The 23,063-nt window shown below is 37.2% G+C and overlaps 6 protein-coding genes across 6 annotated transcripts; 2 read left to right on the forward strand and 4 right to left on the reverse strand.

Annotated features, from left to right (window-relative positions):
- Nucleotides 1–810: 810 nt before the first annotated feature.
- Nucleotides 811–1,947, reverse strand: LOC126665700 (transcription initiation factor IIB-like). The gene has a single exon (XM_050358577.2). It carries the CDS (start codon nt 1,907–1,909, stop codon nt 974–976), a length of 936 nt encoding a protein of 311 aa, XP_050214534.1. The 5' UTR covers nt 1,910–1,947; the 3' UTR covers nt 811–973.
- A 4,984-nt stretch (nt 1,948–6,931) lies between these two features.
- Nucleotides 6,932–7,867, forward strand: LOC126671253 (transcription initiation factor IIB-like). Its single transcript, XM_050365015.1, has one exon. The coding sequence runs from the start codon at nt 6,932–6,934 to the stop codon at nt 7,865–7,867; it is 936 nt and encodes a 311-aa protein (XP_050220972.1).
- Nucleotides 7,868–8,813: 946 nt separating this feature from the next.
- On the reverse strand, nt 8,814–10,256 carry LOC130015078 (leucine-rich repeat extensin-like protein 3). Its single transcript, XM_056104589.1, has 3 exons — nt 10,038–10,256; nt 9,574–9,963; nt 8,814–9,482 (listed from the first exon to the last, which is right to left on the reverse strand). Exons 1-3 carry the CDS (start codon nt 10,254–10,256, stop codon nt 8,814–8,816), a joined length of 1,278 nt encoding a protein of 425 aa, XP_055960564.1.
- A 1,597-nt stretch (nt 10,257–11,853) lies between these two features.
- On the reverse strand, nt 11,854–13,027 carry LOC130015080 (uncharacterized). Its single transcript, XM_056104590.1, has 2 exons — nt 12,775–13,027; nt 11,854–12,698 (listed from the first exon to the last, which is right to left on the reverse strand). The coding sequence occupies exons 1-2, from the start codon at nt 13,025–13,027 to the stop codon at nt 11,854–11,856; spliced, it is 1,098 nt and encodes a 365-aa protein (XP_055960565.1).
- On the reverse strand, nt 12,056–14,112 carry LOC126671264 (uncharacterized). Its single transcript, XM_056106427.1, has 3 exons — nt 13,308–14,112; nt 12,775–13,226; nt 12,056–12,698 (listed from the first exon to the last, which is right to left on the reverse strand). Exons 1-2 carry the CDS (start codon nt 13,831–13,833, stop codon nt 13,069–13,071), a joined length of 684 nt encoding a protein of 227 aa, XP_055962402.1. The 5' UTR covers nt 13,834–14,112; the 3' UTR covers nt 12,056–12,698; nt 12,775–13,068.
- Nucleotides 14,113–16,756: 2,644 nt separating this feature from the next.
- LOC126671274 (transcription initiation factor IIB-2-like) lies at nt 16,757–17,347 on the forward strand. The gene has a single exon (XM_050365035.1). It carries the CDS (start codon nt 16,757–16,759, stop codon nt 17,345–17,347), a length of 591 nt encoding a protein of 196 aa, XP_050220992.1.
- Nucleotides 17,348–23,063: the final 5,716 nt, after the last annotated feature.

A 23,063-nucleotide genomic window follows, 5' to 3' on the forward strand; every position in this document is an offset into this window, starting at 1 on the left:
TTACCCATTTAAACTCTCACTCAATGTATTAATTTTAAAAAAGGTATAAATATGTTTCTTATATTTAAAATAAAGAGCGATGTATGTATTATATATTATTTAAAAATCCATTAAAAATTAATTGCTTTAAGAATCATGAATTTTAGCGTGTTTTACAATTTAAACACAAACTTAAAAGATTCGTAATTGATTCAAAAAGTTTGAAATTGTAAAAAATTAAAAGTTGGTAGTTAAATAGAACAAACAAAATATTTTGAGGGAATTAAATAGAATAAAAACAATTGTTAAAAGGTTTAATTGAACACGAAATTAGTTCAAAGGTCACAAGGAGCAAAATTGTAATGTTTAGGGGTTAAATAGAACAAAAAAATAGATAAAAAGTCCAATGGAATAAAAATTTAGTTTAGAGATCGTATGGAACAAAGTGATAGAGTTTAGGAGTTAAATAATATATTAAGCCATTTCATAATTATAAAGTACATAATTTGAACTAATTTGCTGTGTTTATAATTTTGTAGAACTAGAAAAAACGTATTTGATAGGCAACACTGGTTTGTGGTTGGATGATGAGAAAATGGCTAAAAAGTATCTCAACTAACTTAAAAATTACTCTAAACCGGTTAAACAAAATCAAATAAAGAAAATCAGTTAAAGAAAATTACTCTTAAGTTTATCATTCTTAAAAGGGAAAAAGGTCAAATAAGCGCCCAACGTTTAGCCTATAGGTCAAATAGGCCCTCAACGTTCAAAAAGGTGCAACGAGGACCCTAACGTTTTTAAATTATATCATCTAAGCGTTAGGGGCTTATTTGACCCTTTTCGAACGTTGAGGGCCTATTTGACATATAGGCTAAATGTTAGGGGCTTATTTGACCCTTTTTCTTTCTTAAAAATTACTCTAAACGAATTAAAGAAAATTCTGCCGAAAACAAAATACACCATGGAAAACCAACGAGGCATGAACGAAGGACTTTTAAGGTTTGCAGAGTTTGTCGAGATCATGTTCCATGGCGTACCACTGCGGCACGATCCTTGAAGCGTGAGGACGAATATCCTTATACGACTTCTTGATTGTCTGTTCCGCAACTTGAGAAGCCATTGCAATATCTCGGAGAGGAATCTCGAGGACTGAAAGTTGAGCGATTATGAAGATAATGGCAGCCAAGATAGAACATGGACTCCTCCTGATATCAACTTCTTTAGAATTCTCAAGAGCTTCTTGTACGGCTTTCATGTCCTGGTTTTTCATGCCAAGATTCGAACAGAATCGCCTTACAAGCCCCCTTCCATTCAAACATTCGGCACTGGCAATCACATCAATGTCTGTTTGTTTCTTGATAAAATCGGCAGCTCTATTTATTTCTTTTCTTGAAACCCCTTGTGCAACACTGCAGATCTCCTTGGCAGTTCTCGGCATTTTATTCTCTTTACAAGCAACGAACAAGCACGCTGCCAATATCGACTTCACATTCTTTCCTTTGCAAGATTTCTTGTCCAGTAAATTTTTGTAGATCTCATCAGCTCTAATCTTGCTACTTTTACCAATACTTAGCCTTTCCGCCATTCTACTTATTGATTCAAAACCCTCCGTCAATACTTTGTCAGGGTTTGTAAGCAAATCATGGTTCTTGAGATTAAATTCATCAGCAAGCTTTTGTCCGGGTTTTGCTACAATTGTTGTGGAAAGGTTACCATGGGATAAGAGCGGATTAGAGACGTTGCCGACGCGGTTAGGATCATGATCGTCCTTTTCGGAGTCGGCAAAAGTTCGCCATTCGCAAGTTTGATCGACGAAGTGATGGTCAAGAACTAAGCCACAATTAGTGCAGATTGTATCTCCCGACACATGATCATCTACCACTTCTGTTTGTTTCTTACAATCGGTGCAGTAATCCATGTAGTCACTCATGATTTTCTTCAAGTTTTCTTTGAAGCTTTAATTGTATGGTTTAGGGTTTTCAGAAATAATTGTGTGAAAGGCCAGTCAACTCTATTTATAGGGTTGTCAGCGGAAGGAACTGAAATCCATATTTGATTAGGATTAGTATTTTGCTCATAATGAGAAAAATCGCTAGCTAAAAGAATAAGGAAAAATACTTATTTGGTCCCTGAAATTTCAAAAGTTCTTCTCAGTTACTCCAAACATTTAAATTCCAAATTCTCTTTACTGTTTGGCCAAATTGGCGGAATTGTGAACTTTTTTATGTAACAAAAAGCTGATTTGAGGCAATGCAAACTTAATAGCCTATATTTAATAAGCATAAAAATAAATCAGAATTAGTTGAGTAATTTAAGTAGGACTATTAGGATTCTTGGCGCATACTTCAATTTAAAAGAAATTTGAAATTAAGTAGAACTCTTGTTTTAGCATCTCCAATGAGATGCTACTTTTTATGCTAAATTTAGCATGAAAAAGTGATAAAATGCTATAGATAGCATAGCATTTCAAATTTTACTCCAATGCACAAAGTTAAAAAGAAATGTTATAATTATTTATTAAGATAATAATTATCTCTTAATTTTATTAATTGCTAATTATTTAATAATTTTTTAATTAAATATTTTAAACTAAAATTTATGTAATATTTTTTTTTAATTTAATAATGAGCTTTTCAAAAGATATAGTTAAAAGAATCGATGAATTATATAAAAATAAATTATTTAATTTTTTTATTATATTGATGTATGGTCTACTATTAAAAAATGAAATCGATGTTGTAAAATTAAATAGAAGCATAAAATTTAAAATGAAAAAAGTAAAAAAAATAAAAAAAGTAGGTAAAAATAATAAATGCAAAAAATGACCGTGGTAAAGTTGTAATTAATAGTGAATTGCTATTGGTTGTTGAATTTTAGCATATGCTATAGTCTGTGCTAAATTTAGCACGTGATATAGCATATGCTAAATTTAGCACAGGCTATAGCACTGCATTGAAGATGCATTTTAAGATTAAATGCTAAATTATGGCATTAGCACTTCATTTTAGCATTGCATTGAAGATGCTCTAACAAAATATAAAATGGAAGTCATTTAAATTATTGTATTTTTATCATCAATTATAAATAATTAGATGTTGTGATAGGAACTGTCTACGAAACATGGCTAAAAATTCATGGACCAGGTCTAGGTAATAATTTTTCATCATTCCTGTATTTGTTAACTAAAAGTGCATGGACTTTATTTGTTAATTAAAAGTGCAGGGACTTAAAATTACGAACACATGGAGTTTATTTGTATATATCAAACTACAAAAATGAATTATATTCTCATTAACGGCGCGTGTACTACACGCGCTAACAGAAAGTTAACAGAAGGACCTCGAGAAGATGAAAGTGCAGGAATTTAATGATGGTGTATTCTAGTGCAGGGACCTTATGAGCAAAAGAAACAAAGTACAAGGACATACAGATTTATTAAGCCATATATCTAAATATAATCCAAACAGTTTGATTATCCAATTTGTATATAGCTATAATTATAGGGCTAATCACACAAATCCCTCAAAAAGTCCTTTAGTTTTCATAAATACATCAGATATTAAAAATATGCAAAAATCTCTCAATATAAAATAGAACTTTGCATAAGTACCTAGAAATCCAAAACAAGTTGATTTAGTATCAAAGTAGGACAATTATACCCTCCTTATTTCCAACACACAGCCAAATATCAAATCATCATCTTCTTTATTTTAGGTCAATCAAACAGTCCGCAGCACAACAACTTCTGTTAGTAGCTTTCTTTGGAATCGCAAGCATCGGGAGATTATAATCGTCGACTAAGCTAACTTTGTAGAAATACAAACCTCTGGTGGCATTTACAGTAAACTCAGGCAAAGTCGTCGGTGGAATAACGTCGCTTCCGCCGCACTCCAGCTTACCGGAGCCACAATCGGCAGTAAGACATGAGAACCGTAAGAATCTCAAGAACAGTGAGTTCTCGCCTATGACCGACCCGACCAGAATGGTGGAATGGAAACAAATCTTGATATTTCGGGTTTGAGAGTGAAGCCGATGGTAGAAGGCCGTGGGGAGGTAGCGACGGATAGGAGTCCAGGCCATACGGTGCAACAGCATTTGTTGATAAATTTGAAGGAAATTGGATTAACATCTGCAAATAATAAGAAATTAGTGATTAAAGATTAAAAATTGGAATTTACTTGAGAAATTAGAACTGATGGAGAGAAAAATGAAGAGGGTGAAGGAGAGGAGGAGACGATTCATTGTTGAGTGAGTGAATATTTTAATTTTTTTAGTTTAGTTTGCTTTTTTATTGTTTTGTATTGTTAATTCTAAATGTTAGTTTTTTTTTTTACTTTTTGACCTTTTAACATTCAGTTGAGACATAAGTAAAATGAAATGCATTTACTTTTTCCACCAAAATTCAAATTGCTTTCCATTAAAATTAGTATATAAATTACAAGAAATTCTTAAGCAAATCTTTATCAGAAATTTTAGTTAACTAAATTATATTATTAATATTCGGTTGATTTTCAGTTGACATTCGGTTGATTTTCAGTTGACATTCGGTTGATTTTATATTGACATTCGATTCATATTTAAAATTTGGTAAAATTATAAAATAAGAGTTTCAACAAAAAGCGAACTCGCCAAAACAGTCGAAATCGACGTTTGTTAACATTAAGGAGGGAAAAATGATAATAGTAGTTTTGACAATGAAAAGTCAATTTTTTGACATTTGGTTGATATTAAGTTGATTTTCAGTTGATTTCTGATTGTTAAGTTGATTTTCAGTTGATTTCTGGTTAATTTCTAGTTGATTTCTGGTTGATATTAAGTTGATTTTCAATTGCTTTTTTATTGATTTCAGGTTGATATTTAGTTTATTTTTAGTTCCAATAATCAAAGAGAACTCGTGAGAAAAAAAATCGAAATCGACACTTGTCGACATTGTATAGAACATGATCAAAACTCTAAATACAACAGATTCAAAACTCTAAACATAAATGAGCAAAATTCACACAAAAAGAAAAAAATAAGATGTAAATTTAGTTTACACTGAATTGACGTATAATTTACATTAACTTGACATCTAATTTATATTAATTTACGTTGAATTTATTTTAAATTTACATCTACTATATATAGAATTTGTACATAAAATATTACCAATCACATATACACACTATAAGAATAAGATGCCAATTTCAAATTCAATGCATAAAATCAAAAGAAAACTAATATATAAAGTAAAGAAATTTAACATTTTGTCTCAAATTTGCTCCAACTATGGTGCCAACTAACTAATAAGAATACCATTAAAACAATAAGTGAGATCTGCATAGACAGTGAAAGAAGTTTCCAAGCTATAATTACTTCAAAATTATTAAATTGATTTGTATTAATTTATATTTTCAAAAACAATAGAAAAATTATTCTCTATTTATTTACAAAAGGCTGTATCATCCAAACAATACATACTTGCCTCAAAACATTCAAATCTACACATTAATTTGCAGGCAAGGACAATGTCACTGACATTCCATGTATGAACCAAATAAAAGAATAACCAAATTATGTTAATATGCTTTCAAGTATATTGCTTATATATTTATATAAATCATCACCAATTCAAGAAAAGAGAAGAACCCAGAGCCTAAAATGCGAAAAAAAAAAGATAGTGAAAATATATATGAACATTAGCAATTCCAAGACATCCTTAGCACCGGTACAACAGTAGTCATCGGTTTTTGAAGCATAAACATCGGACGTCGGAGCATAGACCATTTAGGACAACCGTTGTCTCCTTCCTCCGTTGTCGGAGCCCCGCCATTCCTCCTTCGTCGCTCTATTCCATTTGCGGCACTCGACGACGATTGTTGAACCATAAACATCGATCGCAGGCGGTGGTTAATTCATTGATCATCTGTCTCTTAATTTGATAGCGCATTTTTTTGTCGGCATTTGTTATTTCTACAGCCATCTTCGTCGTCAGAATCATGAAATTTCTGGCCACCATGAAATAATTAGATCTAATTTTAGAAATAATGATGACAACTGTTCCAGTTATATTTAATGGGGTTGGAGGAATTGTTCTTCAGCTCAGTTATTAAGGAATAAAGGTAAAAAGGGGCTAATACTATAATGAGGTATAAATGAGAACACTTAAAAGAACAGTGAGAGATTGTTGCGTAAAAATTATTTATGAGTCAGTAATGTATAACTTTATAGAATATGAGTCATGTGGTGTAATTTCCTCATAATTATATCCAAAACATATCTGGTCTATCGTGAATTGCTTAAGTGGATTAATTTAATTAGTTCAACTGCAAACGAAAATTTCCTAACTTTAACTAAATTGAGTTTGTAAATAATTTTAGCTTAATAATATTATTAAAAAACTTTAACTAAATAATTATAAATTTATTTTGCCATTAGAAAATCGAACTTGTTAGATTAATGAAGTTTGAAAATCCAATATTAAAGTTTATTTCATAAAAAGCTGTAAGATTAGATGCTTTAAAAGCCAAGATATTCTTAAAAACAATCTTATTTTATAATAGAAAATTATACTACTGTAAATAAAATAATCTTAATATCTATATATGAAGGCCATAAAATGATAAATTTCTAAATCGTTCCCAAATAAGTTAAAACATAGTGTATTAAGTTTGGAGTTATTGGGAATGTAAACAATCACTCCTCTCTGTTAGCTTAAAAGTAATTAAGTTTAGAGTTATTGGGAAAGGCTATTGAAATTTCAGGAACCAAATTAGTACTTCTCCTTTTTTTTTTGTCTTGCGTATTTTCCTTCCTCATTAGGAGCAAACAATCTGCAGGCGCGTTCCAAATACAAATCCTAATTGGATTTCAGTTCCTTCCGCTGCCAACATATTAATAGAGCAGAGAGCCCTTTCTTTAAACCATAAACCATACGATTAAAGCTTCGAACAAAACTTGAGGAAATTAAATCATGAGTGACTATATGGCTTACTGCACCGATTGTAAGACACAAACAGAAGTGGTAGATGATCATACGTCGGGAGATACAATCTGCACTGACTGTGGCTTAGTTCTTGACCATCACTTCATCGATCAAACTTGCGAATGGCGAACTTTTGCCGACTCCGAAAAGGACGATCATGATCCTAACCGCGTCGGCAACGTCTCTAATCCGCTCTTATCCCATGGTAACCTTTCCACAACAATTGTAGCAAAACCCGGACAAAAGCTTGCTGATGAATTTAATCGCAAGAACCATGATTCACTTACAAACCCTGACAAAGTATTGACGGAGGGTTTTGAATCAATAAGTAGAATGGCTGAAAGGCTAAGTATTGGTAAAAGTAGCAGGATTAGAGCTGATGAGATATACAAGAATTTACTGGACAAGAAATCTTGCAAAGGAAAGAATGTGAAGTCGATATTGGCAGCGTGCTTGTTCGTTGCATGTAAAGAGAGTAAAATGCCGAGAACTGCTAAGGAGATCTGCAGTGTTGCACAAGGGGTTTCAAGAAAAGAAATAAATAGAGCTGCCGATTTTATCAAGAAGCACACAGAGATTGATGTTATTGCTACTGCCGGATGTTTGAACGGAAGTGGGCTTGTGAGGCGATTCTGTTCGAATCTTGGCATGAAAAACCAGGACATGAAAGCCGTACAAGAAGCTCTTGAGAATTCTAAAGAAGTTGATATCAGGAGGAGTCCATGTTCTATCTTGGCTGCCATTATCTTCATAATCGCTCAACTTTCGGGCCAAAAGATTGCTATCCGGGATATTGCAATGGCTTCTCAAGTTGCGGAACAGACAATCAAGAAGTCGTATAAGGATATTCGTCCTCACGCTTCCAGGGTAGTGCCGCGGTGGTACGCCAAGGAATGTGATCTCAACAAACTCTGCAAAGCTTGAAGGCCTTCGTTCATGACTCCTTTGTTTACCATGTTGAATTTTTTCTTTTTTTTCAGGATTTTCTTTAACTAGTTTAGAGTGAATAATGATTTATTAGAACATGGATTGTTCAGATACTTTTTAGCCATTTTCTCATCATCCAAACAGAAACCAGTGTTGCGTATCGAAATTCTAATACATTTTCTAGATGTTCCACAAACTGACCTTCATGATTTTTCAGAATAATTGGAGTAAAAGAATTCTTTCATCTCATATTTTCTAGTGTTGATGAAATAATAAAGATTTCTTGACAAACTTGCCAAAAAACAAAATCATGACTAATACAAATAAGGGTTTTTGATATTTGGGTGCCTCAAAGGCACCCAAATTTCCAGTTCTGTGCCTCTTCTGGAATTAATTCCAGAAGAGTGCCTGGGACCACCAGTTCCGCATTCTAGGAATGCGGAACTGGAGGTGTTCCGCATTCCTAGAATGCGAAACACCTTAAGCAGCTGATTAATTGTTAATCAGCTGCTTAAAGCATGTTCCGCATTCAAGGAATGCGGAACGTGCTTCCCCAATGATCGGGGAGACAGTTTTGTCTCCCCAATCATTGGGACAGCAATGATTGGGCACTAAAATGCCCAATCATCGCTGATTGTTAATTTTTTAAAAACAAAAAATTATTTAAATAATTATAAACTAAAAATAATATAAAATAATTTTATTAAACGATATATTAAGAAACGATTTAAATATTTTTTTAACTACTGAATTTAACAAACGCTTATAAATAAACGACAAAATTTAACAGACGATATAAATATTTATTTTATTTAACTAATGATTTTAACAGACACTGATAAAAAAATAACAAGTATAACACACGAATATAATATACATAATATAGTAAACATAGAACATATACTAAAATACAAAAATCGATAAATAAAGAAAAATATGAAATCTAATCCTCATATCTACGAGTCCTCGGTCTCTGTATCCTCAAACCGTGAGTCTCTCGTCGGTGCCGCGAGCTGTCTGTGATCGAGTGAAACTGTCTGGGTACCGGAGGGCTCTCGCCGCTGTCGTGGGCGTCCTCGTCCTGAGCTGAATGCTGAACGTCTGCTGCTGGTGGTGCAGTACCGGTCTCCTCCTGTGTGGGCGGTAGGAGTCTAAAAGATGGAGGTGTGAGATCCGGTCGTAATAAAAGCTCCTCGTACGGCTCTAAACCGATCTCCGGACCGAATAACCATGACTCTGACAGTGTAAAATGTAGCTGTGATGGATCCTGGGCCTGGTGAGAAGAAGATGGCCGCGAATGTGACGTCGACGGCTGATCATCCGAAGGCATCGTGGGACGGTAACACTGTTCGAAAGACGTGAATGGTTGAGCATCTGTATATGGCGCTGGACAGTAATACTGATCTGATGCAGCAAACGGCGGTGGTGTGGTCTGCTGAAACGGAGACGCCGGTGGTGTGGCCTGCCGGAACTGAGACACCGGTGGTGTGGCCTGCTGGAACTGAGACGCCGGTGGCGTGCCCAGAGAAGTGGTATATGCTGTCTGTCCGTACGACGGCTCAAAAAACGGCATCGACGAAGGCGGGACCTGATACGATGATACCTGGGGTCCCTGAAATACAAAGTTAAAAACGCAACATTTAAAATATATATTTAACTACGAGTTAAAAAAGCAATAAATTAAATTATAAATGACATGAAACCTGTGGGAAAGAGGTCTGATGCCACGGAGGCTGTGATGCTGAAGTGGAAGTGGAACCGTAGTACTGAGTCGGGCCATAGTACTCCCCCCGTCTGTCTGTAGTGGCTGTAGGATCGAAGTGGAAGTAGACCGGTGGGGGGATAGGGTCTGCCGGGCGCTCGCGAGGCGGGGCGGCTCTAGGCTGCCGTCTACGCGCTCCCCTGATGTGAGCCAGATCGATGGTCAGGGGAGGAAGAGGAGGTAGTACGTAAGCCGGAACTGCTGGCTCTGGTGGGGGCAGTGTGACGTCACAGCGTTCCTCTCCGTAAGCTAATTGAGAACTGCGTGCAGCAGTCCCAATTCTAGACGCACGCGCCTCTCTCTGAAGGGCGATCATCTCGAAAGTGTCGCGCTGTTTACATCAAAGAAACAAATTGTCAGTGTATACAATAATAAGAGAAATTTAATAATAAAATAAATACGTACACTCTGTCCGGCCGCTGCGCCCTCATGGGTAATCCAACGCCGGCTGCTGCTCCGAAACCACTCCATATACGCTGAATGATAGTGAGGTGGACGCTGGAGCTGGTAACCCTGAACAACGTAAGCCGCTCTGTTGTTCCAAATCTGAATGTAATCTGAGAGCAGTTCATCGAAGTTGTAGTTCCCCTGATACTGGATGTTATGAAGGCGCCGATCTTGCATAGCAGGCAGGGGAATGGGCTGCTGTAAGCCGAACTGCTGCAGAACCCTATCCGGCTGGTGCCACTCGACGATGTGATAGTAGATTATTGGCACTCGGGCACGCCAAATATGTCGCCCTGTCAGGTACATCTGTGGGATGGACTGGAGAACGTCGTCGGAGTATGGCTGCCAAACGATCTGCGCACGTAAATTAGAAAGTTAGTTAACATTTGTTCGTACGTTAGTTAAATTCAAAAAAAAATTAAAACTTACATCGTCGTAACGCAGCCCGTCCAATAACAGTCTGAAGTGAGAAACTGAGTGTCTGGGAACTCGTCGTGTCCCCCGCTCTCGCTGTCTGGGACCCCCCCATCTGCACTTAGGATGGGACTATATTTTAAGTGTACTGAAAAACGTAAAATTAAGATAACTTCATACGAAAAATGTACCTGTCACCCAAAGGCAATCCCCCCGTGACATCAAAGTCGGCCAAACGGGGTCGCAATGGCCTAAGTCGCTCGTAAGCCCAGAGCTGTAGAATCCACACGGCGCCCCCGATGTTTTGTCTGTTCGCCGAAGCAGAGGCGCAGAGGCATAGCTCGTGGTACAAATACGCCAGAACAGCCGATCCCCGGCTGATATCGCGCAAGTGGCCTAAATCCGCCAGATGCGGAAGAATCCTCACGCCCAAGTGGCCACTGTTCAAATCCGGAAAGCACAGACCCTGTAAAGCAGCCCAAAGGTAACCTCGAACCGCCTGGTCAACCTGATCCTCTATAGCACCCGCAGGCAATACCGTCCAACCAGCAAACTGAGCTGACAACTAAGCACCACTGACCCACGAGCACCCCGGTTTACGGGAACGGCTGACCTCTATCTCCCTCCCTAAAAGAGGAACAGACACCGTGTTCCAATCCCGTATACGAGGTCCGGTAACTGGCGTCCCATCCACTGGGAGCCCTGTCAGGATGGCCACGTCCTGCAGCGTGATAGTACACTCGCCCTCTGGAAACCAAAACGTGTGTGTCTCTGGTCTCCACCTCTCCACAAGAGCTGTGATAAGGCACAAGTCAACTGGAAACTGGCGCATCGCGATAAAACCAGACATGCCAGTCTGAATAATCCCATTTCTGATGCGAGAATCTAGCTCGTGAAATGGAGTAAGTCTGGCGCTCGAACGTGACCCTAAGGAAGACTTGTCGCCCTGAAAATATAAAAATTATATAAAAATTAGGACACTAAAAATTATAAACAAATTAGGAGAATAAAAAACAAGATTTTACCTGGTTATCCCAAATAACCGAGGATCTGTGATCGTCCTGCATTGTCAGAACGTCTGGCACCAACGGCCCAGGAGTGTAGTAGTCCCGACGTTCAGCAATAGCTGAAATAACAAATACATACAGCAGTTATTAAAAATTACAACAAACATTCATAAGAATAATACATTAGTGAATGATATTCGTAAGAATTACTAAAAGGAGATTCATAAGAATAATACATTACTAAAGTAACATTCATTAAAACAATAACAGTCATCACAAATATAATAACAGTCATCACAAATGCAATAACAGTCATAACTACTTCCTGTCTATTACACGATAACAGTCATAATCTACTCATCTCGGATAGGATTGGTACAATCATTTGCATTGTGACCCCGGCGACAACATCTACTACACCAGTTAGGACTCGGATCTTCCCTGTATTCCTGATCCATCTCGTTCCTGAAGCGCTGGTTGACTGGACGCCCTCTTTTTCGACGCCATTCAGGGTTTGGAATGAAGTGGGGTTCGCCTATGCCGGACATCTTCCAGTATGTGCCGGCACGTAACACTTTAAATGGAGTGTTCCAGCATTGAATTGCAAACTTGGTCTGGTAATGCCAATGCACAAACTCAAGAGGGTTCAGCTTCTCCTTCGCACAAACGGCCATAGCATGAGAGCAGGGCAACTTAAATTGCTGGAATTTACCGCACGTGCATTTCTTATGCTGAAGGTTTACCGTATGGGTATTTCCTCCTCTCCCATTTGAGTGGTTCTTCCTAGTTTCCACTTTGCATGTCATCGTAGAACGGTCGTACGTCTGACTTGTATGAAAACGAGCCTTCTCCCCCCTCTGCTTCAGTAGTTGGATGCATATTGGGGTGTTGTGAACGTTTGTAGCAATCAACTCCTCATACGTCTTCCAACGCGTGTCGAACATTTTAACCATCCGAGCAAAAATTGCCTCAAGCATTGATGTGATCGGAAGCCCCCTTATATTCTTCAGTGTCGCATTGACAGACTCAGCATAGTTAGTTGTCATCACATTGTGGCGTTGCCCTTTTTTGTCATACACTCTTGTCCACTTTTCTTTAGGCCGCTTTTCTTGCTTAGTCAGCCATGCATACGCTTCTGGGCTTCTAATCTCGATCGCTGCCATGTAGCGTTTATACTTGTGCTTCTGATATGCTCGGCCTATGTGGCAAACCATAATATTAGCGCATAATAATAACCTATGTAGCGTTTATAATGACTCGTAAAAAATCATTACCTGCTTTATCCGCCAGCTTCTTCAAAACCTTGTTCCTAAACTTGGTCTGAAAATTACTACAAAAATGTCTGATGCAAAACTTGTGGGCGACACCGGCCCATTCAGGACGCTTCAGAACCGACAATATTCTAGCGTGCCGATCAGATATAATGGCCACCTTCCTTTCGCAAATCACGTGCTCACGCAAATGTTCAAAAAAGTACTCATAACTGGCAGTACTTTCAGATTCAACAAGTGCAAATGCCAGTGGCATGATGTGACTGTTCCCATCGATTGCCGACGCGATCAACAAGGTCATTTTGTATTTGCTTTGCCATACAAATGAGTACCGTCGACGAACAAAACTGGCTTGCAAAAACGAAACCCTTCAATTGTCGGTTTGAAAGTCCAGAACATTCGGATGAAAGTTACGACTTTCGGCTGAAGGATCCCGTCGGTGTACACCTCAGCGCCTACAAATCACAAGTTCAACAAAATTAGAATTATTACTTGAAGCAACTCGTTATATAACAAATTAGAGTTATTACGTATACCTTCTGCATCCCAGAAAGATCCAGGGTTGACATGCATCATCTCGTTCATGAACTTGTGAACCATAGCAAATGATTCATACCAGCCACCGTAAACATCAGCTATTGCCTTTTCCTTTGCATTCCATATTCGTTTATACGGAGGCCTAACTCCAACTTGTTGCCAAATTCCAGCTCTGAGGGTATCGATCCGTATATCACGTTGCAGCTTTACTTGACCCTTGATATAGTCTGCGATTGCAACAGACCCAAAATTCCGATGGTTTGGATCAGGTAACAGCTGATTGCACGTGTGCAGGCCAATATATTTTGTCAACGTCCACGTCTGAGTTGCTTGCAGAAGTGTAGCGCGCAGCCACCATTTACATACAGGGTTCTGCCTGCAAGCCAACACTATTGTGGAGTTGGTAGTTCGGCGACCCTTGAACTCCCTTCCCACCCCGACCGAATAAGTAGTCGCACAAGCTCGGACGGCATCGCGATTTGGGAATACCATCCCTACTCGGAATTCCATCCCAGGATCCCACATAATCTTTTCATCAGCCTCCGGGGCGACGTCAAAGTCGCAAAGATCCGCCGTTCTTACATGCTCAGGAAGTTGCGACTCATATTGTGAATCTGCTCCTAAGTCTTCCTCGACATCCTCTTCGTTGTTGTCGTAGAAATCCTCTTCTTCCTCTTCTTCCTCTTCACCACTACCCTTCTCAGACCCGCTTGAATCACCTAAGACCAACTGATCCAGTAAAGTCTTGTTGCGAACCACGGCCTCGTATTCCACGTACAATTCCAAAATCTCCAGTTGCGGATACCGCACGATCTCGTTCAGAATTCCAACCACATGCTCGTTATTCTCCACAGAAAACAACGAGTACGACCGTATCGCACCCTCAACTATTCTTGGAAGCCGGAAGTAGATTTTTGAAATTTTTACTTCCCCGTCGGTAGAAACTGCTCTTCTACAAATATTTTGTAATTCTTCGAAACTCATTCTCTCGCTAAGCGCCATATTAACCGGACGACCCCCGTGGTATTCTATTCCACACGGAGAACTCACAATACGGCCATCACACCATATCAACAAAGATATATTTGGACTCGTCATTTCTAATTAATAAACAGCAAATATTGACACCGTTATATTTAAAATGCAAATCTTAAATTTATAGCGTTAACATATCAATCGTAATTACTATTACTTTATTTCTAATTATTTTTTCAAATAAAAATAAATTAAACATATCCTAATATAATTGTATGAAATTTCTAATTATACACTTCCTTATTACATGTAATTTTTAATTATATACGTTCTAATTATATTCTAATATAATTATATTAAACATATCCTAATTTTTTTATATTATACATGCATTTCTAAGTTACAATTAAAGTCTAATATTTTGCTATATTAAAATTAATTTTATAACAATTTTACATATTATTAAATTTCTAACATTTATAAACACTAAAATTATTTAATACAATAATTAAAAAAATTACACGTACTAACCTCTTGTAGTCCTTTAAAATAATTAGTATCGAATAAAAAATATAACACTTCACGAAGAGATCCGCTTAGCTCCGAAATATAATTTCTTCCAACTTTTTTCCGTTTAACTTCAAAATATAATGGATTTTGAATAATTATTACCGTTGGGAGAAAATAATTTTTGTGTAAATAGAAATTTGTGTAGATAGAAAAATGGGTTTTGAACCCATTTTTATAGGCAACGTTGGGAGACCAGCTCCGAACGGTCCCGGTAATGTGTCAGTGTTCCGCATTCTAGGAATACGGAACACTGCTAATCAGATTAATTAATCTGATTAGCAGGTTCCGCATTCCTAGAATGCGGAACTCCACATGTTCCGCATTCTAGGAATGCGGAACATGTGGGTCCTTAATTCCAGAATAGGCACAGAACTGGATTTTTGGGTGCCTCATATATCAAAAACCCTACAAATAACCCATGTAAATACAAGCATGAAGTAACCAAAAAGCATAATAAAATCTCAAATTACATTTTCTTTGCTGATAAAACCAAACAGAAAGTTAAAAGAATCTCTTTCACATCAGACTAAAAAATCTTGAGTACTAATACAATAACCTATGTAAACTACTTAAGCATTCTTAATTTTTAAATCATATTATCATTAACATTAACTAAATTATATAAAAATTATTTTGCCATCAGAAAATCTAACTTTTTGGATTAAGTTTGAAAATCCAATATTAAAGTTTATTGAAAAAAAAGCTGTAAAATAAATGCTTTAAAAACAAAGATATTCTTAGAAACAATCTTTTTTCCTTATAATATAAAATTATACTGTAAATAAATTAATCTTTATATCTATATATGAAGTCCATATAATGATAAATTTCTAAATCTTTTGCAAGGCTAAATGTACATGTTGGACCCTCAAATTTGGTTCGGTTTTAAATTTAGATTCTAATGACTTTTTTTTCGAGAGAGATACTTAACGCTATATAAAAAAATTTACATCGGATCCTGAAAACCTAAAATGCCACGTGTATGTTAGTGAATGGCCAACACAATCTAACCTAATACGTCAGTGCTACATCGGTCAGTCACTAACGGACATGTGACATTTTAGATTAGGAGGGTTCGATGTGAAATTTTTTTATAACGTTAACTATCTCCATCAAAATAACAAAATTTATTAAGGTTCAAATTTAAAATCAAACCAAACGTGAGGGTCCAATATATATATTCACCCCTTTTACAATAATAAGTTACAACAGAGTATACTTATATAAGAAATATATTTGGAATCATTCACTCTCTATTGGCTTAAAAGTAAATTTATCGTACGTCAAACAATTCACAATTCGGCCAATTTGCCCATAACATTAAAGAGAATTTGGAATTTAGATGTTTGGGGTAATTGAGAAAGGCTATTGAAATATAGGGACCAAATCAGTACTTTTCTTCATCTTTTGTCTTGCACATTACTTTCCTCATTAGGAATTTAGGAGCAAACCAAATACAAATCCTAATCATATTTGGATATCAGGTGCCAACCTATAAATAGAGCAGAGAGCCCTTTCTTAAAACCTTAAAACATACGATTAAAGCTTCAACAAAATCATGAGTGACTATATGGCTTACTGCACTGATTGTAAGACACAAACAGAAGTGGTAGATGATCATACGTCGGGAGATACAATCTGCACTAACTGTGGATTAGTTCTTGACCATCACTTCATCGATCAAACTTGCGAATGGCGAACTTTTGCCGACTCCGAAAAGGACGATCATGATCCTAATTGAGTCGGCAACGTCTCTAATCCGCTCTTAACCCATGGAAACCTTTCCACCACAATTGTAGCAAAACCCGGACAAAATCTTAGTAAGGAATTTATTTTCAAGAACCGTGAATTGCTTACGAACCCGGACAAAATCTTGACGGAGGGTTTTGAATCAATAAGTAGGATGGCGGATAGGCTAAGTATTGGTAAAAGTAGCAAGATTAGGGCTGATGAGATATACAAAAATTTAGTGGACAAGAAATCCTGCAAAGGAAAGAATGTGAAGTCGATATTAGCAGCGTGCTTGTTCGTTGCTTGTAAAGAGAGTAAAATGCCGAGAACTGCCAAGGAAATCTGCTGTGTTGCACAAGGGGTTTCCAGAAAAGAACTCAATAAAGCTGCAGATTTTATCAAGAAGCAAACAGAGATTGATGTTATTGCTACTGCCGGATGTTTGAACGGAAGTGGGCTTGTGAGGCGGTTTTGTTCGAATCTTGGCATGAAAAATAAAGACATGAAAGCCGTACAAGAAGCTCTTGAAAATTGTAAAGAAGTTGATATAAGGAGGAGTCCTTGTTCTATCTTGGCTGCCATTATCTTCATAATCGCTCAACTTTCAGTCCTCGAGATTCCTCTCCGAGATATTGTAATGGCTTCTCAAGTTGCGGAACAGACAATCAAGAAGTCGTATAAGGATATTCATCCTCACGCTTCAAGGGTAGTGCCGCGGTGGTACGCCATGGAACATGATCTCAACAAACTCTGCAAACCTTAAAAGGGCTTCGTTCATGCCTCCTTGGTTTTCCATGTTCTATTTGTTTTTGTCAGGATTTTGTTTAACTGCTTTAGCGTAATTTTTAAGAATGATAAACTTAAGAGCAATTTTCTTTAACTGATTTTCTTTACCTCATTTTCTTTAACTGGTTTCGCGTAATTTTTAAGTTAGTTGAGATACTATTTACCCATTTTCTCATCATCCAAACACAAACCAGTGTTGCCTATCAAATACTACGTTTTTTCTAGTTGTTCTACTAAATTATAAACACAACAAATTAACCCACCACCACTCTTAATCTAATAAACAGACTAAACAGATTAGTTGAAGTAAAAGAATTCAATTAATTATCTCAGATTTCCTAGTCTATCCAAGCAGGTTGATGATCAATCAATTAAACACTTAAAATTCCAGGAAGCAAAGCCAAGATTTGAGAGTCTTTACTTTAACATCCGACTGAGTTTCCTTCAGTAGCAATTTCTTCACTTGGAGTTTCCCAGGAGATGTTGATAGCTTGCTATCAGTATTCATTTTATTTCTGTTTTCTTGAAAAGAAAAAGAAAGGAGAATGAGAGAGTAATGTAATGTAATGTTTTCTTGATTTTTCTTTAGGAGTAAACTGAAATGTTTCTTTAGGAGTAAATTTTTCTCTAATTTCGTTTTCAAGATTCACTGGAACCAATTTAGTTATACATAACGGTTTTTCACTCTTTTTCAGCAAATTGTATCCTGCCACGTGTATTGTTTCAATTAGCACAAACATTGATTTTAAGAGTCCACCACGTCATCTATTGAAGTAAACCTATGACATTAGGACACGCCTTTAAAATAATGACATTATCGTAATATAATTATTCAAAAGTGTAAAAAAGTAATAAACAAAATTACGATAGTGCTACTATTTTAATAATGTATTATAATGTGGCTAGTTTACGGATGTCGTCGCTAATCTTTCGTCAGTCTGTTGCTATATAATATTGAAAAATTTGATGATTTAGTGATAAAAAAATAAATTTGATGACGGACATATAAGCAACGGATACTATTTTATATCGCTAATATTGTAGCGATGGGCTGCTTCCGTCGCTAAATATTTTTAGCGACAAATTTTGTCATTACTGACAGAAAAACCGTCACTAAAACGCTTTGTAGCCCATATTATTTAAGTTGTTAATTGTTATCAATTAAAACATAATATTATAAAGAGGCTTCATTATCAAAAATCAAAGTTCATTTTTATCCCCGAAATCTACTTTTGTGTAAATTAATTTAAAATTAAATAAAAAAATTACAATAATTAATTTTAAGAATCTAATCAAAATCAAATATTTAATTTAATTTAATTATAAAATAATTTTTTATAGTTCAAAAAATCACTACAGCTTGTGTCAACCACACGTCAATTTTAGATTTTTTCTAAAATTATTTGTTTTATTTTAAATTAATTGTAATTACTAATTCAATACATTTTATTTATTAAATTATAAAAAATGTATGATAAGGCAGTATATGTATTTTTATTTAATGTTGCAATAATTATACATAAATTCAAGAGAATGGAAGATCATGTTAAAGATTTAGCTGAGATCTTTAAGAAATTGAAAAAGTACTACCTAAACCTCAACCCTGAGAAATCCGCTTTCGGGGTCTCGGATGCATGATATCACTAAAATAAATAGAAGCAAATCCGAAGAAAATTGAGGCTATTATGGGCATGAAGTCGCCAAAAACGGTCAAGGAGGTACAAAAGGTGAATGGAAGAAGAATCACAACTTTGGGGCGTTTTATGTCTTGCTCCAAGTGCTACTTACCATTCTTCTAAACCGCGAAGAACACGAAAGGCTTTCGCGAAGAAATTCATTTGGATCGAAGAATATCAAAAGGCTTTCGATGAGCTAAAACTATACCACTGCTCATGGGCAGACCAGAAATAGGGGAATATTTATACTTTTGCAAAGCGACTACGACAGAAACTATTGGCATAATGCTAGTAAAGGGCGCAGAAACCAAACACCCAAAGTTGGAGAAGTTTGTTCTGAATGTGAAGTCAGCATCGAAGAAACTCAGAAGATATTTTGAGGCTAATGTTATTTTCGTAAACTTTCTAAGGTCATCAATTTTGAAATTCCATCACTCATCTTGAATGGAAGTTTCACATCATTGTATTATTTCAGTTAGCACAAACATTGATTTTAAACCCCTTTATTTACTCGCTTTAAGTTAACCCAATAGCTGCTTGGCATTTTTTGTCGTTTTTTGAGCATTTTAGCGACGGATTTAAAGCTCATATGTGGTGGCTAATTTTTTGTTTTTTCGGCAGAAAATTCCCGTTTTTCGGCATTTTTCGATTTTCCCTGTTTTTTAATAGACCCGTTAACTAATCACAGACAGACACGATAGACAACAACAAATAAACAAAAACCGAAACACAAATAAACATAAACCGTTATATATAAATAAACGGTAAAAAAGTATACAATTCGATAAATACTAAATAAGTCAAAATATGCAAACTTTATTATAAAAATCCAAGTCCAAATACTATACTACCCCAAACTAGTAGTGTCGTCAGCCGGTGGAGGTGGAGGTGGAGGTGGGGAAACTGCGGTCGTAACTCCGGTGGGAGTGTAGTCATCAGTCGCGCAAGCTCAGTACGGATCCGCTCGTTGAAACCCGCCTCCACAGTACGGATCCGCTGCTCGACCCGCTCTTCAAAACCCGCCTCCACAGTACGCATCCGCTGCTCGAGTCGCTCCTCAACCTCTCTAGCAATGCGCTGCTCGATCTCCTCACTAACGACCGCCTGCTGCTGTGACTGGGATGATCCGCCGCGGCGCAATCGGCTGCTCTGGCCGATGTAGGATGCTGAAGCCGAACAAATACCGTAGACTCGCTGCTTCTTGATTGCCTCGAAAGACAAAAACAGCTCGTTCTCGTCGATCGGCTCTGGAGTCGACGAACTCCCTTCCCCAGCCGCCTGAGACTGGGTCACTGCAGCAAGCTCTGCCTGGAAACGGTCCTGAGAATAAAAATACAAATTTATAGTTTAGTGAAACTTTATCAAAATACTTCAAAAATATTAGTTTAAACCTACATTTCTAACTAAAATTCGGCAGCATTTTCTCTAAAATTTGATCATCACCCATTTTTCAGGGACATCCTGCAACAACTACAGACAACTCTGTTCAACAATACGAAATAGCAATCACAACACCCACAACAAACACGCAAACATCCTATAAACAACTAACTATATAAAGTTATATTTATATCATATTAAGCAGTCACTTAAGGTTAAAATAAACTTACATTTTTATCCTTTGATCTCTCGTCAACGAAGACAGTCCGATCAGCTTTGGTCAGGTGCAACCATACATGCAACTCAGCTAAAGTGGGCTCTCGACCGAGCACCTCAGTCTATCATATGAAATGAAAAAGTTAATTAGTAGATAAACAGAATATATAACGATTAGTAATATTGAAAACATACCATAACTGTCTTATGCCTCGTAGCCGATCTCGATCCTGCGGTATGTCGAACCGGTCCGGTGCCAGCTCCGGACGGCTCACTCATCCGATTAGCTCGTGCTACCTCAGACTTCTTCTTAGCCTCAGCACTATCCCAGTCTCGCTTCCACGACGCCCAAGTATCAGCACTAACACTGCCCTCTTTTTTATCTGGCTTCATGTTGTGGAGAGTATCTTTGTACCGATTAGCCGCATGTCGGTAGAAGACCCCTCTAATCAGGTCCTCAGGGTAGGTGGAGTCCCAGCAAAAACCCTTCTGCAAACCATTAATTAATAAAAACAATTAGAAATCAAAAAGACAGTAAAACATAAATTTAAAATTTTAATTTAACAACCTTGAACTCCTCGAAGTAGAAGCCATTATGCTCTGCTGTCAGCTTCTTCCACGAGGAACCCTCCGGGAACCAGCTAGATCGGAAAATGGGCAAGATCGCCCTCGATGCGCTCCCGCTGTCGTTCCTGCTATCTAGTAACCTTTCTCTGTACATTACAAAAAAACTTAGTTTTCACTTTTTTGAAATAATATTTGTTAAAAAAAAAGTTGTCAATCATACCTTACAGCATCAGGTGTAACTCTAATCCTCCCAGTCTCGTCCGTAGCTGGCGGCTCGTCCTGTGGCTGTCTCGCCGCTCTCCGCGGTGCGGGTCTACCCGCTAGCGCCTGCTGCTCAGCCCCTGGATCCGAGCTCTCAAGTGGATCCTGCTCTGGGTCGCCACGGCCGCGTCCATGTCCACGTCCCTGACCAGTATCCCTACCCCGGCTTCGGCCGGCAGAAGAAGAACCTGAACCTCTCATATCTGCAAAACAAATTACAAAACAATATTCGACAAGAAAAAAATAATCACATCTATTATAAAAACCATAACACATAATTTTTTAACAAAATAAAGTTACTACATCAACAAACGTAAATAAAAGTCAAAATTCTACAGAAATAACATTAAAACAAATCATGCAATTTCTATATCATCTTCCGCTCCAATGTCATCATCGTCTGATGAGGATGGTGGATAATCATCTTCCGTCTCTACTATTGGAGGGTTGTGTAATGCAGCCTCGTCCGCCTCGCCATTCGGATCAACTAAATTTGTCGGGTCGTCATTCATTATGACATCGAGCGGATGTTCTGCTGTCACGACCCATTTTCATGAATCGCGACCGGCGCTAGGGTATGGGTAATGTAGTACCGAAACCCGTAGCTAGCCTCCCATATAAATCGTAAACACATAAACCTGCAGAAAACCAATGCTCGGGGGCAACCGAGACTTCAACCTAATCTAGCAGATATAATAATCAACAATTAATATAACATGCTTATTCAATTCCGAATCTAAAATAGATCTATCATAAACCGATATAAATAATAAAGCATGCCAAAGCAATATAACCAGTCGAACCAATCCGACAAAATAAATAATAATAACAAGGACGTCTAGTTACTACTGCGGTCTAAGAATAAAACAGTTTTACAGTTTTATTAAAATAAAAGGGAACCTCCGAGGAAAAGTAAATGCGGAGATCACCAGACTCTCTCAGATAATATCCCTGGGAAAAATTGGGAAAACAACGGGGTCAGATATACTGAGATGAGTTCATACCACTATCTACATTTATTAAGTGGAAAACCTTTAAAAACGTTTAAAACATTTAATAACGATATTACGGATAATAGTTGGAACCCTAATCCACAATTCTAAATAATAATCATAATCCAATAGGTCTGGTCCCGAGAGCTGAGCTACACCGAGTTACCACTAACCACACTTATACCAGAGTCCCGAGAGCTGAGCTACACCGAGTTACTCTACCTGGTCCCGAGAGCTATGCTCACACCGAGTTACCACATTTCCATAAATACCTTACCCAGATCAATACCGGTGCGCACGCAGTCCTAATGATGCCCATTAGGTAGCATGTTCCAACTAGAAGCCATAATATAAAAACAGTTCGAAATATACGTACAGTATATATATTTAATATTAAAATAACAATTTACTTAATAAAGCGGTAAATAGTAAATATAAACTCACTGCTTGCTAATCCACGTGAATACCGGCAAGCAACTAACTCTGGTTCGCCTCAGAAGCACGAACAGTAGACGAGTCTAGACAAATAAAATAATTATTAAAATCAGACCCTAACTCTAAGGAGTACTAGACACCACATAAGACTAGCACAATTACCACG

Source organism: Mercurialis annua, linkage group LG1-X (assembly GCF_937616625.2).
Source record: "Mercurialis annua linkage group LG1-X, ddMerAnnu1.2, whole genome shotgun sequence".
Taxonomy (NCBI): domain Eukaryota; kingdom Viridiplantae; phylum Streptophyta; class Magnoliopsida; order Malpighiales; family Euphorbiaceae; genus Mercurialis; species Mercurialis annua.